This window comes from Mustela lutreola, chromosome 7 (assembly GCF_030435805.1).
Source record: "Mustela lutreola isolate mMusLut2 chromosome 7, mMusLut2.pri, whole genome shotgun sequence".
In the NCBI taxonomy this organism is placed as follows: Eukaryota; Metazoa; Chordata; class Mammalia; order Carnivora; family Mustelidae; genus Mustela; species Mustela lutreola.
In genome coordinates this window covers 145,027,470-145,046,445 of record NC_081296.1, presented here as the reverse complement: position 1 = coordinate 145,046,445, position 18,976 = coordinate 145,027,470, and the positions used below count along the sequence as shown (strand labels likewise).

General features: G+C 45.3%; 1 protein-coding gene across 4 annotated transcripts in view; it reads right to left on the bottom strand.

Moving 5' to 3' along the window:
- AK7 (adenylate kinase 7) overlaps positions 1-18,976 on the bottom strand; it is a 77,634-nt gene that overhangs the window by 38,428 nt on the left and 20,230 nt on the right. For 3 of the 4 annotated variants that reach the window (XM_059183055.1, XM_059183058.1, XM_059183057.1), the window contains 2 exons: positions 18,082-18,176; positions 4,929-5,039 (listed from right to left, as the gene is read on the bottom strand). In XM_059183055.1, the coding sequence (XP_059039038.1) occupies positions 4,929-5,039; positions 18,082-18,176 (206 nt within the window). The remainder of the gene's footprint in view (positions 1-4,928; positions 5,040-18,081; positions 18,177-18,976) is intronic. The other variant, XM_059183056.1, reaches the window with a different exon arrangement.

Genomic DNA, 18,976 nt, shown 5'->3' with positions numbered 1-18,976 from the left:
ACTGAAGAGATAAAAGAACTAAAAAACTAGTCAGGTCAAAATAAGAAATGCTGTAAGCAAGATGCAAAACTGACTGGATGCAACGACAACAAGGAGGAAAGAAGCAGAGGAACAAATACGTGACACAGATGGTAAAATTTAAGGAAAATAATGAAGCTCAAAAGAAGAGGGGAAAAAAAGTATTGGATCATGAATGTAGGCTTAGGAAACTCAGCAACTCCATAAAGTGTAGTAACATTCATATTATGGGAGTCCCAGAAGATGGAGAGAGAGAAAAAGGGGCAGAAAGTTTGAGCAAATTAGAGCTGAAGACTTCCCTAATCTGAGGAAGGACACAGACATCCAAATCCAGGATGCAAAGAAAACTCCCATCAAATTCAACAAAAGCTGTCCAACACCAAGACATATCATAGTAAAGTCTGCAAAATAGAGAGTTAAGGAAAGAATCCTGGGATACCTGGTGGCTCAGTCAGTTAACTGTCTCCCTTTGGCTCAGGTCATGATCGCAGGGTCCTGGGAGTCTGCTTCTCCCGCTCCCTCTCCCTCTGGGTGATCATGTACTATCTCTCTCTCTTTCTCTTATAAATCAATCAATCTTCAAAAAAGGAAAGAATCCTGAAAGCAGCAAGGGAAAAGAAAGCCCTAACCTGCTAGGGATGACAAGTCAGATTAGTAGCAGATCTCTCCACAGAAACCTGACAGGCCAGAAGAGAGCAGCAAAATATGTTCAACCTGCTGGAAGAGAAAAACATGCGGCCAAGAATACTTTTTCCAGCAAGGCTGTTATTCAGAATAGAAGGAAAGATAAAGAGCTTCCCAGACAAACAAAAACTAAAGGATTTCACGACCACTAAACCAGGCCTGCGTCAGGCTGTCTGCTCGGCTGGGAACCTGCTTCCCCCTCTCTCTTTGCCTGCCTCTCTGCCTACTTGTGATCTCTCTCTCTCTCTCTGTCAAACAGATAAATAAAATCTTTTAAAAAATAATTACTTTAACTATAAATGGACTAAATGCTCTAATCAAAAGACACGGGGTATCAGAATGAATAAAAACAAACAAACAGGGGCGCCTGGGTGGCTCAGTGGGTTAAGCCGCTGCCTTCGGCTCAGGTCATGATCTCAGGGTCCTGGGATCGAGTCCCGCATCGGGCTCTCTGCTCGGCAGGGAGCCTGCTTCCTTCTCTCTCCCTCTGCCAGCCTCTCAGTATACTTGTAATTTCTCTCTGTTAAATAAATAAATAAAATCTTAAAACAAACAAACAAACAAACAAGACCCATCTATACACTGCTCATAGGAGACTCATTTTGAAGCTAAAGACACATCCAGATTGAAAGTGAGGGGGTGGAGAATCATCTATCGTGTTAATGAGCATCAAAAGAAAGCCTGAGTAGCCATACTTACATCAGACAAACTAGATTTTAAACCGAAGACTGTAATGAGAGATGAATAAGGACACTATATCATAATTAAGGGGTCTAGCCAACAGGAAGATCTAACAATTATAAATATTTATGCCCCCAACTTGGGAGCAGCCAGATACATAAATCAATTAATAACAAATTTTTAAAGAAATGCATTGATAATAATACCAAAATAGTAAGGCTCTTTAATACCCAACTTATAGCAGTGGACAGATCTTATAAGCAGAAAATCAACAAGAAAACAATGGCTTTGAATGATACACTGGACCCGATGGACTTAACAGATATACTCAGAGTATTTCATCCTAAAGTAGCAGAACACACATTCTTTTTGAGTGCACATGGAACATTCTCCAGAATAGATCACATACTGGGTCACAAATCAGCCCTCAAGAAACTAAGATTGAGATCACACCATGCATATTTTCAGACCACAGCATTATGAAATCTGAAGTCAACTGTAAAAAAAAAAAAAAAAGTTGGAAAGACCACAAATACATGGAAGTTAAAGAACATCATTCTAAAGAATGAATGGGTTAACCAGGAAATCAAAAAAGAAATTAGGGGCGCCTGGGTGGCTCAGTGGGTTAAAGCCTCTGCCTTCGGCTCAGGTCATGATCCCAGGGTCCTGGGATCGAGCCCCACATCGGGTTCTCTGCTCAGTGGAGAGCCTGCTTCCTCCTCTCTCTCTGCCTGTCTCTCTGCCTACTTGTGATCTCTGTCAAATAAAAAAAAAAAAAAAAAAAAGAAATTAAAATATACATGGTGGTAAATGAAAATGAAAACACAACAGTCCAAAATCTTTGGGATGCAGGAAAGGCAGTAAGTAAGTAAGTAAGAGGGAAGTATAGAGCAATACAGGCCAGCAAAAACTGTCTCAAATATACAACCTAACCTTACACCTAAAGGAGCTAGAAAAGGAACTGCAAATAAAGCCTAAAGCCAGCATAAGAGGGGAAATTATAAAAACTAGAATGACAATAAATGATATAGATACAAAGCCAGTAGAACAGATAAATGAAACTGAGAACTTGATTTTTGAAAGTAAAATTGATAACCCCCTAGCCAGACTTATCAAAAGAAAAAAAGGACCCAAGCAAAAAAAAAAAAAAAAAAAAAAAAAAAAAAAAAAAAAAAAAAAAGAATGAAAGAGGAGAGATCACAACCAACATCACAGAAATACAAACAATTATAAGAGAATATTATGAAAAATTACATGTCAACAAACTGGGCAATCTGGAAGAAATGGATAAATTCCTAGGAACATACAAACTACCAAAACTGAAACAGGAAGAAATAGAAAATTTGAACAGACCCATAACAAGCAAAGAAATTGAATCAGTCATCCAAAATCTCCCAACAAACAAGAGTCCAGGGCCAGATGGCTTCCTAGGGGAATTTTACCAAATATTTATTTATTTTTTTTTTAAATTTTTTAAGATTTTATTTATTTATCAGAGAGAGAGAAAGGGAGAGAGAGCAAGCACAGGCAGACAGAATGGCAGGCAGAGGCAGAGGGAGAAGCAGGCTCCCTCTTCCTGCCAAGCAAGGAGCCCGATGTGGGACTCGATCCCACAACGCTGGGATCATGACCTGAGCCAAAGGCAGCTACCCAACCAACTAAGCCACCCAGGCGTCCCTACCAAACATTTAAAGAAGAGATAATATTAATTCTTCTCAAATTCCAAAAAATAGAAACAGAAGGAAAACTTTCAAACTCATTCTACGAGGCCAGCATGATCTTGATTCCAAAACCAGATAAGGACCCCACTAGTTTGGGGCTTGAAACCACAACCCTGAGATCAAGACCTGAGCTGAGATTAAGAGTTGACCGACTGAGCCACCCAGATGCCCCACAAAAAATGTATTTTAAAATAAAGTTTTGATTGTATTATTTGGATCATGAGACAAATTTAATGTTTTTATAAGAAAACATATTAAAATGGTAAGATTCTCCACTTTATCAGTTACATCAATTATTTGTGTGTATGTGACCATATGTTCTAGATAACGGAACATAAATGATCAAGAAATCATGGATTCTTGATCTTCAGCAATGCTTAATGCTTAATAAAATAATACACTCACAAGATTTGAAATTGGAAGAAATTTAGACCTGTCTAGTCTAGTGCCTTTATTCATTTTACTCCAAAACTTTAATAACTTAGAGAAGGTCATCAATCAATGGGTAGAAAAGGGGCTAGAAGTCTCAATCCCACTGTTATTTCCTTCAAACATTTTATACTTGTAGTGTTTATATTGCCAGAGGTTAAAAAAAAATTTTTTTTGTTTGTTTGTTTTAATAGGACAGAAGGTGAGGACAAAGTTCCTATGGTAATATCCTCTGAGACCACCAGGTGTCACCATGATTACATGTCACTTCTGTGGGTTCTCTGCCCGTGGGGAAAACGTAGTAGATGGACCCTTTGGAGTTTGGGGGGTTCTGTGTAAGTTCTACATAAGTTAAATGTGGATGATGATAACAGGCCTTGATCCACAGGAGTTTGAGGGTTATCTAGGAGATACACAAGGATTACATGAACTACCCAGAAGCCAAACATTTAGCACAGGGCCTGGCACTTAGTGAGCAAACCCTTGATAATTCTTAAATATAGTAAACTCATTCATCACCAGGGCATTCCCATCATCCATTCTGACAAAAGATAGGAAACACACCAGTTTTACAATATCTGCGTATCAAAACGATCAATTTTGCTGCACCAGAAGGCTAAGAAGCTGTTGGTGTTCACAGTTTTCCAGTTGTAGGTCTATCTTAGTAACAGGTGGCCGTGCCCATGTCCAGGTCAACTCTATGGACTGATGGAGCTTTGGAATCAAGAAAAAATAAAAGTAAACCCTGTCGTCTTTGCGGTCTGCTGGATCTGAGGTTGACACAGCTCTATCACGGGGCTCCTCTTCCCCACAGTGCCTGCATTTGTGAAATGGGCATAATTATGAATGTCTACAACACTGGGGTTGTACAGAATGGATCAGACCAGGCCAAGAAGTGCTGAGGACGGTGCTCAGCAAATCCTACTTATGTGACCTTGAGCTAGTTACTTAACTTCGGAGAGGCTCATCTGCAGATCTGTGAGACAAAGTTAATACGTACTTTTCTGCTCTAAGAAACAGATGAGGGAGATTCTGAAAAAAGGGGAAATGTGGCCCCGCCCCCGCCCCACCCACCACACTGACTGAGTTATTTGCCTATTCTGGGCTAAGGGACTCTTGACTTCAATGGGTGAAGGCTTGTGCCCTCTTGGGGACCTAACACAAGGCTGTCAACTTAGTGGGCTGGACCAACATCGGGGACCAGAACCCAAGGAGGGCGCATCTTGGGGGGAACCTGAAGCTCAGAGATCGTGGGCGTGAGGATAAGGGGACCAGATGCAGAGACGTGTAAGGAGTTGACCTACACGTGGAACAGCCCGGCCCTGGCCGTATGCACCAAGCACTGCCCCCGGACAGACTTCTCTCACTCTACATGCTTTACTGCTCCAGACTTACATTCTTTCCAAACTTGAGAACCATTTTTTCAGCATTTATGTGGTCCAGAAAATTTGGATGGTGTTTTCTTCTTCGATAATCCTCTTCAGTAAATGGAATCTCAGAATCATCCTATGGAAGACAAAAAGCCAGACCAGGGACATGGAGCTTAGAGCTACATATAACTACTAAGCCTGGAATGCTTGTTCGACTGTTCTGGAAAGCTCATATAAAGCATCTGAAAAGCTATTGCTTACTTTTCCAGTGATTCAACTCCCTTGAAAATATTTTAGCTAGCCAACTATTATCACTTACACTTACCTTAAGCAAAAGAAAAAATTTAAATGTCTTTCTTTTAAAGACGTTTAATAACCCATTCCTTTCTTTTCTTTCTTTTTTTTTTTTAAAGAGAGGCAACCCACGGAATGGGAGAAGATATTTGCAAATGACAGTACAGACAAAAGGTTGATATCCAGGATCTATAATGAACTCCTCAAACTCAACACACACAAAACAGATAATCATATCAAAAAATGGGCAGAAGATATGGACAGACACTTCTCCAATAAAGACATACAAATGGCTATCAGACACATGAAAAAATGTTCATCATCACTAGCCATCAGGGAGATTCAAATTGAAACCACATTGAGATATCACCTTACACCCGTTAGAATGGCCAAAATTAGCAAGACAGGAAACAACATGTGTTGGAGAGGATGTGGAGAAAGGGGAACCCTCTTCCACTGTTGGTGGGAATGCAAGTTGGTGCAGCCTCTTTGGAGAACAGTGTGGAGATTCCTCAAGAAATTAAAAATAGAACTTCCCTATGACCCTGCAATTGCACTCCTGGGTATTTACCCCAAAGATACAGATGTAGTGAAAAGAAGGGCCATCTGTACCCCAATGTTTATAGCAGCAATGGCCACGGTCGCCAAACTATGGAAAGAACCAAGATGCCCTTCAACGGACGAATGGATAAGGAAGATGTGGTCCATATACACTATGGAGTATTATGCCTCCATCAGAAAGGACAAATACCCAACTTTTGTAGCAACATGGACGGGACTGGAAGAGATTATGCTGAGTGAAATAAGTCAAGCAGAGAGAGTCAATTATCATATGGCTTCACTTATTTGTGGAGCATAACAAAAAGCATGGAGGACATGGGGAGTTAGAGAGAAGAGGGTTGGGGTAAATTGGAAGGGGAGGTGAATCATGAGAGACTATGGACTCTGAAAAACAATCTGAGGGGTTTGAAGTGGCGGGGGTGTGGGAGGTCGGGGTACCAGGTGGTGGGTATTATAGAGGGCATGGATTGCATGGAGCACTGGGTGTGGTGAAAAAATAATGATACTGTTATGCTGAAAATAAATAAATGAAAAAAAATTAAAAGTAGAACTACCATATAAAAAAAAAGATTTTATTTATTTATTTGACAGAGAGATCACAAGTAGGTAGAGAGGCAGGCAGAGAGAGAGGAGAAAGCAGGCTCCCCACTGAGCAGAGAGCCCAATGCGGGGCTCGATCCCAGGACCCTGAGATCATGACCTGAGCCAAAGGCAGAGGCTTTAACCCACTGAGCCATCCAGGTGCCCCTCCTTTCAAAAAAATTTTTAATTTACTTAAATTCAATTAACATAGTGATTGTTAGTTTCAGAGGTAGAGGGCGCGGATTCATCAGTGGCGTAAAACACCCAGTGCTCATAACATCGCACGCCATCCTTAATGCCCATTGCCTGGTACCCCGCTCCCCCACATTTGTCCCCCACCCCCAAATCCTCAGTTTGTTTCCGAGAGTTAAGAGTCTCACCGTTTGTTCCCCTCTCCGATTTCGTCTTTCTTGATTTCCCTTTCTCCTGTAATCCTGTCTTGTCTCTTAAATTCCACATCTACAAGTGAGATCATGTAATTGTCTTTCTCTGATTGACTTATCTCGCTCAGCACAATACCCTCTAGTTCTATCCATGTTGTTGCAAATGGTTACGATTTCATTCTTTTTTACGGCTAATAGTCCATTGTGTATATATACCACATCTTCTTTATCCATTCATCTGCTGATAGATATCTGGGCTCTTTCCTTAGTGTGACTGTTGTGGGCACTGCTGCTAGGAACACTGGGGTGCATGTGCCCCTCTGGATCACTCTGTTTGTATCCTTTGGGTAAATAAAATAACCCATTTCTTAATAGCTTTTGCAACATATAGAGTTTCATGTTTTAATCTAACTTGTGGGTGGTTTTTTTTTTCTTTTCCATGTTGCCCTTTCCCCTCCAATCAACCTCATGTTAATAAGAGCATTCCATGTGTAAGTATCTATCAGATAAGGTGAAATATCATTTGCACTGGGAATCAGGGATGAAAAATATTTCTCCACAGTCCACTGAGCAGCACATCACATCACATTTGTTCCCTCCACAGCTCACCATCCTGGGAAGACCCATGGAAGGATCCTTCCAGAACAAGGAAATGAACACTTCACAAAAATCAAAGGAAGAAATTGAGACTCAGGGTACAGAGTGACTTCCCCAGATCCATTCAGACACAGAGGTCCTAGTAGTTGGAGGAGGATTTTTTTTTTAAAGAATTTGTTTATTTATATGACAGACAGAGATCACAAGTAGGCAGAGAGGCAGGCAGAGAGAGAGGAGGAAGCAGGCTCCCTGCCAAGCAGAGAGCCCAATGCGGGGCTCGATCCCAGGACCCTGAGACCATGATGGGAGCCAAAGGCAGAGGCTTAACCCACTGAGCCACCCAGGCATGTCTGGAGGAGGATTTTTAAAGCACAGTGTTCAATAAGGAAACTTTCAACCACATTACAGTGGTCCAAGTTTGATAATTGATCCAAAACATTTGAGTCTTGGCTTTACATGGACTGAATCAGAGAGACAGCAGAAACACAATGATGAGGACCTAGAGGGGACACAGTTGTTGGCAGGAAGGACCCAAGTGACCAGGGCCAAGCTGGGAATCAGTATTGGACAATGCAAGTAATAGCCAGGGCTATTGATCAGGGCCTATGGACCATGTCGAGAAATTTAGATTTATTCTAAGAGCATAAAAAGGCATCGAAGGGTTTTGAACATTTTTAATCTTTATTTATTTATTTATTGAATTTTTAAAAAGACTTTATTCATTAATTTGACAGAGAGAGAGAATACAAGGATGAGGGAGGGACAGAGGGAGGAAGACAAGCAGGTTCCCCACTGAGCAAGGAACTCTATGTGGAGTTCTGTCCCAGGACCCTGGCATCATGACCTGAGCCGAAGGCAGATGCTTGGCTGACTGAGCCACCCAGGTGGCCCAGTTTTGAGCATTTTAAACAAAACTAAAGCACAAAGACCTGAATTATATTTTCATAGGATCACTTAGGATGTTCCCTTGAAGACTGGATTGGAAGGAGGGAACGGCAGGAACCAGTTACCAGGGCGCTTTCATAGTGAGCGGTGGGAAAGGCTGAGGCTTGGGCTAGAACGTCACCATGGATACAGGGAGAGAGCCAGATGCATTCTGTCTCATTCGGGGTGTTGAGGTAACAGAATGTCTGGATGGATTGGCTGGTGGGTGGAAGAGTGAGGCTGGGGCAGCCGGAATGGTGCGATCACCATGGGGAGGAAGACCGGGAGAGGGTCAGTGTTCAAGGAGAAGATCAAGCTCTCCCACCTCAGCTCTGGGTCCGTGGTGGATGTGCAGTGAGTACGTTACGTGATGAGCTGATCTCTCAAGTATGTCGAGTGGCTCACATACAGGGTTGCCTGAGAAAAATACAGGACACCCAACTAAACTTGAATTTCAGATAAATGAACACATAATTTTTTAGTTTAAGTATGTCTTAAATACCCCCATGGGATATACTTATACTAAAAATTACTCACGGTCTCTCTAAAATTTGAATTTAAGTGAGTATGCTGTATTTGCATTTGCTAGATCTGATCATCCTTACTTGGGGTCTAGAAACAGGCTAACTGGCTTTGCCTTCAGGAAGACTTGAGTCCTGGCAACTCCAGAGCCTTGGCTGTCACGATGGGGTGACCAGCCTGCCTGGCTGGCCCTCCTGGGCTCCCTGGGGGCCCAGCACCCCTCTTCTAGGATTTGCCTCTCCTTCCAACCTCATGGCCGTATCAGAGACAGTCACATCCCCAGTGCTCTGGTTCTCTGGCCTCAGGTTTTGATAGTCTGTCAATCTCTTCCCCGAAATTGTGAGACGGGGACCAAGGGGAAAGGAAGCTCACCCTCTCTCTGGCCAGCTGCACTGTCGCCCATCCACCAGACCAGGCTGTGGGGACTGAGCTGTCGTCCTGATGCCTGGTTGGAACAGAGACCTGGCTTGCACACCACGTATGAACCTTCGTTACCAGCCACTGGGCTGTGTTCCCTCTAGTCCTTGAATGTCACTTGTTACAAACAGGTGACAAATGAAGTATAGTTGGATCCTGTATCTTTCGCATAAGTTTTTTTCCTTGTGACTACTTTAATCTGTGCTTTCCCAATAAATGGTGAGTCGACTTTTTGTCGGCTTTGTATCCTTTATCCTTTGGTTGTCACACGGTAGAGACTGGTGGCATTTCCGGATACTCTGCCGGTCTTGTTAACATCTCACCACAGTCAGTGAGCTTCTTTAGACGCTTCCTCCTTCCAGGAGGGGGAGAACTGACTCTGCAGAGTGATCACCCCTCTCTGTTTGGCTGAAATCTGTTGTCTTGTACTGCAGTGTTGGACCCGCTTTCTCACTGGTCACTATGTTTGCTCAGGCGGCTCACCTGCCAGACTCTTCCTACCAGGTTACTCTGTAACTATCAGCACATCAGTCCTTTTTCCTCTGGGCTGTCGGCTAGCGTAATGGTCTCCGCTCTTGACTCACACGTAAAAAACAAACACATGGCTGTACTTTTGAAGCTGATACTAGGGGCGCCTAGGTGGCTCAGCCACTTAAGCATCTGCCTTCAGCCCAGGTCATGATCCCAGGGTCCTGGGTTCAAGTCCCACTCTCCTTCTCCCTCTGCCTCTGCCTCACTCTCTCTCTCAAGTAAATAAATTTTAAAAAAATTAAAAAGTCTTAAAAAATAAAAGACACTAAAAAAAAGGCCCCATAAATCTTGAGATTCTTCCACTTTTTTTTTTTTAAAGATTTTATTTATTTATTTGACAGACAGAGATCATAAGTAGGCAGAGAGGCAGGCAGAGAGAGAGAGGAGGAAGCAGGCTCCCTGCCAAGCAGAGAGCCCAATGTGGGACTCGATCCCAGGACCCTGAGATCATGACCTGAGCCAAAGGCAGAGGCTTAACCCACTGAGCCACTCAGGCGCCCGAGATTCTCCCACTTTTTAAAACAAATACAAATGAGTTAGTGTATTAAAAAAATGCTAGGGGGTGGGGGATGGGGTAACCTGGTGATGGGTATTAAGGAGCACACGTGTTATGATCAGCACTGGGTGTTACACGCAACTAATGGATCATTGAACACATCAGAAACTAACGGTGTACTATATGATGTCTAACTGAACATAATAAAAAATGAAAAAAAATTAAATTAAAAAATAAAAATAACCAAAATGAATAAATGCCCTGTATACAGTTTTCTATCTGTTTGGATACTTTTGGCTTCAAGAAACAGAAAACCAAATTCAAAATGGCCTCAACCCTGATGAGATTCATTATGTCCCCAAAATAACTTTCAGAAATAGGGTGTCTCTAGGGGAACCTACATGGCTCAGGTGGTTAAGTGTTCGGCTCTTAGATCTCGGCTGCAGTCTCGATCTCACAGTCAGGAGTTCAAGGCCCATGTTGGGCTCCGTGTTGGGTGAGGAGCCCACTTAAAACAAAACAAAACAAGACACAAAAAAGCCAGGGTGGCCCCAGGTGCCATGCGATGGGCTTCTCTGCCCTTCTGATGCTCTCTCAGTTCTAGCTTCCTCAGGGCGTGCCCTTCCTCTTCGGGATCCTACAAGACTGGCAGCAGCCATTAGTTCCAAGTGTCATGTCCGGAGCGGACAACATCTCCAGAGGGAAGAAGGCTGCATCTTCTAAGCAGGGATGAGCCCTTCGCAGAGGTCTCCCAGTGGACTCCTCTCTGTGCCAGATCCTGGACCATGCTGATTTCCCAGGCACAGAGCTAGATGACATATCCCGGGTCTCTTGCAGTTGGGTTTGGCAGTGAGATGGGGTTTTAGTCAAAGGCATTTAGAGAAAAGATGCACATGTCTTCCACACGTGGTTTGGAAAGCTTCCTGTGCATGATCTTCTGTGCCTTCTACCTGGGGTCCCCAGGCTTGATGTAGATTTGCATAATGGCTCTGGAGGCCACTCTGGAAGATGGTCAAGCCATCCAGTGGGAGGAGCCTGGGTCTCGAAGCAGAGTTGGGAGGACACTTACTCATTCATCAGAAAAACCTGTCACATGTTGCATATGAGTAAGGAATAAACTTTTACCACCGCTAAGAGCATCAACATGTTTGGGGTTTGGCTGTTACTCTCTGGCATTCTGGAATTAGCTTGCATGCCTGCCCTTAGCCCATCATTCGCAGGAAGAATGGGACCATCACAGCTCATTGGATTCATAAGGCTTTCCCTGGAGGTGGGGATAGCATCCCTCTTGCATGGCTCTCATGGGCAGCTCGGCCACTGAACCAATCAGGACTCTGCTAGAAAGGAAGAGAGGGGAGTAGGGTGGCTGTCAGGGGACCAGCTGCGTCTACACCAATCCATGCTCACCTTTCTCTTTTGAGTTGCATAATGAAGTCGTGGCTTTCCACCAACTCAGTGGACTTCAGTTAAGCACAATGTGTCAGGTGGCGTCTTAGCAGGATAAAAAGTACAGGCAAAGTGGGTAATTTGAGGAGAGTTTAAAAACAGGATTATTGGGGGGTGCCTGGGTGGTTCAGCTGGTTAAAGCCTCTGCTTTCGGCTCAGGCCATGATCTCAGGGTCCTGGGATCGAGCCCCGCATGGGGCTCTCTGCTCAGTAGGGAACCTGCTTCTTCCTCTCTCTCTCTCTACCTACCTCTCTGCCTACTTGTGATCTCTGTCTGTCAAATAAATAAATAAAATCTTAAAAAACAAAAACAAAAACAGGATTATTGGGACACCTGGGTGGCTCAGTCAGTTAGGTCCCTGCCTCCCAGGCTCCTAGGATGGAGCCCGAATCGGGCTCCTTGCTCAGCAGGGGGGGGGTCGGCTTCCCCCCGCCCCACCCCTTTCCTGCCACTCCCCCTGCTGGTGCTCGCTCTTGTTCTGACAAATAAATAAACAAGATCTTAAAAAAATACATAAAACAGGATCATCAACAAAGAGGTGGACAGCGTGAAGGGGAATCCAATACCTTGGAGTCAGTAATGGGGTGCTCTGTACCACTCGTAGATCCCAAAGCCGAGAGGAAGCCAGCGATAATTAGGGTCTAGAGAAGAGGGGACAGGCTGCCCAAGAGGCACAGTGATGTTGGCTGAGGAGCTCAGCCTGCCGGTCCGCAGGACAAGCGCGCCGACCTCTCTCTTCCTTTCCCTCATCCCCTCACCCAACTCCCCACTGGCCAAACCCCGTGGGCAGGAGAGGGCAAGCGCACCTGCTGACCTAGCCCGTGACGCCAGAGCAGGGCCGAGAAACGTGGGGACTGGGTCTGCAAGGACAGATGGGAAACGCCCAGCATGCGAAATGATTTTCGTGACGCTCACCCTTCACCACTGGACAAGCGGGGAGCCCTCTTTGGACTCTCAACCCTGCCCAGGGCATCTCTGAAAATGTCTCAGCTTTCTGACATCAAACATAAAATCCAGGCTCACCCAGATTTTTACTGACCCAGAACATGGAATCTAGTCCCTTCCATAGTGTCCTGGAACTCGTTGTACTGAAAAGTGGCGTTAGAGCTGAACATTGTGTCTTGGGGAGGCCCAGGAGGGCTGCTGGTGAGCCATTTTTCATGATGACAGAGCTGAAAATCTGTCTTTCCTAAAGTCAAGAGGTCACAATGATTTTTTCCAGCTTAACGTATCTTGTTCATGACCGCTACCTTCTAGGACCAGGTTTGATTGGCTGTTAAGATTTCCTGGGATGACGACAAGAAGACAGAAGCAGGGAAGAGCAGGGGGACAGGTGCACAGGGCGTGCCCAGCTTCCCGATCGCTGATGCCCAATGGCCTCTCTGACCGCGGATTTTTGCAGACCTTGCTTATATCTTTACAACAACGTCCTCTTCCTGTGTCAGCTAACTCCAGCTAGGTTCTGTTCCTTGCAACCAGATATCCACTGATGCCCAAGTCTGCCTCTGCCCCACACCTGTCAATTAGATTTCTGGGGGACAAAGTGCCCTTCAGAGCAGCCTGGTCTGTCAGTTTTCTTCTCTGTCCCTAGAATAGGGGGAACCAGATCTGAGGACAGATATTCCAACTTCCTCTTCCAACCATAACCACAACTGGGATGATAAACATCACTGGGCAAGGAGGCGGTCATAGGCCTTAAAGGAAGTCATTAAGGGGTTGCACTCAAATGGTCTTCTTCAATGGTTGCGTGGGGCTGGGCGGCAGAGACAGCCGCGTTTGCAGGGCCTCACACTTACCAGGTCCTCCGATGTCCTGCCCTTACAGATCTGACTGAGCTCAACTCATAATCACAAGTCGTGACTTGCACAAACACCCTAGACTAGGGTAATGCAACTCTGCCTCCAACAGGAGAAACCGAGGGACACCTGGGAGATGCAGTCAGTGGGGGTCCAGCTCTTCATGGGGCCCTGCGCTCAGTGCAGGGTCTGCGCGACATTCTCTCTCTCCCTCTTCCACTGCGCTCCCCACCCCCAGCTCTCTCTAAAATAAATACATCTTAAAAAAAAAAAAAAAAGAAACCAGGGAAAACTGAAATCCCACATGGCTTTCTTCTGCTCCCAGCCAGGGTGATTCTACTACATTTTACTTATTTGTGAACTTCTACACCAACATAATCTCACATTTAAGGAAAGTTTACAAAAACAATATGGAGAACCGCTATACATTCTTTCCCCTTCAGATCCACTAATTAAAAAAAAAAGTTATCACATTGTTTTCTCATTATCTCTTTCTATTTGCATGAACATTTTAAGGGCAAATAAAAATTAAAAACAAGAAGCTTCAATCTCCCTGTTGACAACGAAGTAAGAGGCTTCTCTCCCATCCCTTCTTAGAGCATTATACTTTGATAAAAGGTCTGTAAGTCCTTTCTCTGTCTCTTTGAAATGTATGTGGTTTTTTAAAAAAAGATTTAATTAATTAATTTATTTGAGAGGGAGAGTGAGCAAGCCCATGAGCCCACAGGGGAGGTCGGGGGAGGAAGGAGCAAAGGGAGAGAGAGAAAATCTCAAGCAAACTCTCTACTGAGCTGAAATCAAGAGTCGGACACTTAACCGACAGGGCCACCCAGGCACCCCAGGAGTGCAAGTTTGTTTGTTTTTTTTAAGATGTTATTTATTTATGTGTCAGAGAGAGAGACCGCACACGTGCACGAGCAGGGGGAGCAGCAGAGGGAGAGAGAGAGAAGCGCCGATCCACCGTTGAGCAGGGAGCCCAATGCAGGGCTCCATCCCAAGACTCCGGGATCCTGACCTGAGCCAAAGGCAGACGTTTAACCAACTGAGCCACCCAGGTGCCCCAAGTGTGTGAATTTTTTTTTTTTTAGAAGCCAAATAAGCCTCTTAGCAGCTTCCTAACGAGGAAAGGCCTTCCTGAAGGACCTGGGAGATACCTCTTTTTTTTTTTTTTTAAGATTTTATTTATTTATTTGACAGAGAGAGATCACAAGCAGACAGAGGCAGGCAGAGAGAGAGAGAGGGAAGCAGGCTCCTGCTGAGCAGAGAGCCCGATGCGGGCCTCGATCTCAGGACCCTGAGATCATGACCCGAGCCGAAGGCAGCGGCTTAACCCACTGAGCCACCCAGGCGCCCTGGGAGATACCTCTTTGAAATAGAAACATCAAGGGAGAGAGCACCTCTGTCTTCTAGTTTCTGTGGGAAGGTAGGAGCCTGACTTTGCCACACCCCTTGCTCTCAGTTGCAGAACTCCCTCCTGCCATAAAGGTATGAAAGATCTGTTTTTCCTCTGGATGAAGCCAATTAGCTAACCCAGATGGCCACAAAAAATTACTAGGTGAATGTGGGACGAACTACCTATGACCGATGGTGCTGTCAAGTCCCCTTTCTCAAGAACTAGTTAATGTTATCGGGAAACACGCAGGCAATGGGTGGAACCTGCGTGGCTAACCACAAAGGGGAGATTCCCCCGGCCTTTGCCATCTCTTAGTGGATTGCCCAGGACGTGCATGACATTCCATTTTCATGCTTTTTAGGTAGTAAATTTGTTTTCTTTCTCTGCTCCCTTGTGAAGGGATTTTCCGGTTGGGTGAAGACAGTGTTTCTAATTGTATTTCCACACAGCATACATGTATCATTTCTTTCTTCTGAACCATAGGAGAGCAGGCTGCATACACTGTGCACATACTCTGAACTTCTCAGTGAGTGTCTCCTAAGCACATCTTCCTAGGAAACCACAGTATGGTGATAAAATTCAGGAAATTTAATACTGATATACATAATTTTATCCCATTGACAGTCCTTGCTCCAACGTTGTCAACTGTCCCAGCGATGACCTTTTTAGCGTCTCTTCCCCAGCAGAGGTCCAGCCCAAGATCACGCCTGGCCCAGAACTGCCATGTCTTGTTCATCTTTATTTGGAGCAAAGCTCTGGTTTTCTGTCTTTTACTGCCATTTTAAAAGCTTATGAGCTAGTTATTTAATAGAAGATCCTTCATGTTGGGTTTGTGTGATGTTTCCATGTGATTTGATTCGGGCTCCTGCACAGCGGAACCTGGTTTCCTCTCTGCCCGGCATCTACTTCCTCATCCCCTGTGTGGTTTCAAAGGTAAATCTCACACACAGCATCATTTCATCCATAAATACCTCCTTCATTCCACTGCAGTTGGATTTATTCATTTTGGGGCATTTAGCATTGCTGGGTCCTAAGAACTCTTCCCCTGTAAGTTCTATTAATTTTTCTTAAAAAAACGAAAAAGTGTTGGTTTTTACTTTTAATTATGTGACCATTTGGAACTGAGCTTTTGTGTGGTATGTGGTAGAGAATTTTGGGAGGTGGTAGAAAACCCCCCAAAACTGGTTCTGTTTTGACTGCTGTGGTGGCTACACAACTGTATGCATTTTTCAAAGCTCATAGAACTATCCAGAACTCTATGAGGAACTACCTGAACTCCATGTAGGTTATACCTTTATAAGCCTCACTTCAAGCCATCATGAGCTGTTGAGGAAATACAAGTTACAACCACAGTGAGAGGATATGGACTTGCCATAGGACACAGGTGCTAATACAGCAGCCATCTTCCTCAATTTTCTTGGGGGACCCATGTCTTCTCCACCATCAGAGCATATAGTTTGGGGGCTGATCCTCCCCCACATCTAGAAGTGAGTATATAAGCCCAGGCCTGGCCAGCCGGAGCTCTGTATTCCCCTGGCTGCAGTGGCTGGCTCAAGTTTAGACCCCAAGACTTAGACACCCAGCACATTCCAGTCCTGGGGTGGTACATGAGCAAAGTGGAAAAGGCAACTGAAGTTCTGGGGATGTAAGTCCGGGAGCTGTTGGGGGCCATCAGGATGGGGAGCCTACCTGAGAATGACGCCTACCCAGGAGGAAAGAAGCAACAGATGAGAGAAAGAGAACAGTGAGCTATGAGGACATTGTTTGAGCTTCTAGGTCCAGCTGTGCCTGCAGTCCACCTTTGGACTTCTCACTTATGAGCCAATACATTCCCATTTTGCTCAATTCAATATAAGTTAGTTTATAAGTGAAGGAGCAAGCACACTCTGGCAGGCCAGCAGCCAGTCAAGAGACCAACAATTGTTTTGTAGCGGACACTTCACTGGATGGTCTGCAGGAACCAGAACAGGAGTCAAATGACTGGCTAGGTCTTTGACGTGAGGGCAACCGGAAGGGAGTGGGCAAGTGACCTTTACAAGAAAAGGACAGAAAACAGCTCTCCAATCTCAACCAACTCCCGGTTCACCAAGGGAAAGACAATGAAAGAAACAAATGGCCTTTGACGCAATGTGTGATAAGTCCCTCCATATCTCCTCGTTATAAGTAACATATTCCATTGATTCTAGGATATTGCATTTCCCTCCCACATTCTGATCTCTGAAGTTGGGATGGGTCTTGCAGTCAGTGTCTTCTTACAGCGTGCGCAGCCAGAAAGTGTTGAGGTTGTCCTTGCTGGCGCCTGGTTGACCTTGAGCACGACTGATTCTGTCATCCCTTCCAATGAAAGGAGGCACTGCACCTGTTCACTGAACTGCCTTTCTCAATGTCTTTCACAGGATCGCACTGTGATTCAGTTCACAGGCACAAAGACACTGGGGCAGAACGGCCAAGGTACATCTGATATCCGTAGAGAAAGCCAACAGCTCTGGAAGACAGAGTGTAAGCCCTCATGGAAAAGGAAGGAAATGACCTGAGGCAGCCTGCATACTGCCTTACCGTGTGGACAAAGACAGGAGGCACGGGTGAGTCACCCACCTGGCCTCTGAAGATGAAGGGCTTTGGGGGCTCCCAAAACAACTGTATGGGGCATCCATGTTCCTTTTCCTCTCTGCACGAGAAGGTGTAAGACAGGAACAGAGGTCTCAGTACAGCTCAAAGAGAGCTTTTTCAGAAACAAAGTCTAAGTGATAAGTAAGCATGGTTTCAGCTTAATTGGTATCATTTATCTTTTCCTTCCCCAGTGGCACATAACCCAGGGAGGGCCCTTAGAATTGAGTGTGCTTAGAGTCAGTGATTTCTGTTCAACGCTCATTATGGGGTAGAATCCAGGAGGGAAAGACCACACGGTGCACCGCAGGACGTCCTCTCTGCACACAGATCACAAGGTATCAAGCGTGGAAGGATGCACCAAGGCAAGGCTAGTGCAGGGGCACCTGCGTGGCTCTGCTGGTTGAGCCTCCAACTCTTGAATTAGGCTCAGGTCATGATCTCGGGTCCCAGGATCAAGCCCCACGTTGGGCTCCTCGTTCAGCCGGGAGTCTGCTTGGGATTCTCTTTCTCTCCGTCTCCTTCAACCCCTTCTCACTCACTTCCTTCTCACTCACTCACTCTCTCTCAACTAAATAAATAAATCTTTATTTAGAAACAAAGAAGGAAAAGCTAGTGCACTACTTACAGGGTCCAGGGGTTTGGATCGTGCCCAGGTCATCACGGTGGAGACTAAAATAAATACCTTGCGCTTCTCAAAGTGGCTGACTTCTTCATTCAGGGCTGTAGGGCCAAAAAGTGGAGCAATTATTCGGGTCCCCAAAGACCTCACTTTCCCTATCATGTGTGGGACTTGAAATTAAGACGGGTGTCACCTCTGTGCTTCCCTGGACAGTCCCCCTGCCCTTGTGGTTCCTGGCATTCTCCCACCAGCCACCTAAACTCTACTGAGCCCAGCTCCCAGATTTAACCCTCCTTCTTGCCTCCTGGGCCATAGCAGTGGGCCAGTGGGCATCCTGATCCTCGCCGGTATGGACTAGAACAGTTCATGGCTTTTCTTGCCTCCTTACCACTATGAGATACGTAATATTATTATCTCTGTTTTACAGACCAGGAACTGGGGTGTAGTTTGCCAAGAGTTACAGAGGAGAGATGGGGACACAGTCCAATCCAGGCAACCTGGTTGCAAATGCTGAGTTCTCCCGCTATGCCCGACAGCCAGCCGGCTGCATGGAGAACGAAGCAGCGGGGCCTAGCAAGGTTGGGGCTGGGGCTGCGAAGGCCCCAAATCCAAAGGTAAAACCCCATTATGATTTCACCTAAAGCAGTCCTGGGGGTTGCGGCGACAGCCCATGCAGTGGGCGGTGTGGGCCGTGGCTGGAGGGCCTTGGGTATGGCGGGAATGGCTGATGATGAACATTCCATAGTGATCAGAATCTAAAACAGTGGTAGACGGAAGGATGAACATTGGATTTCTAAAGGGTTTGTTGCCTCCCAGGGCGGCGGGGGGTGGGGGGAGGGCTCTCCACACACTGAAGCATTCAATCTCCTTAAATACTTTCGGCATGTGATTCCATTAAAAT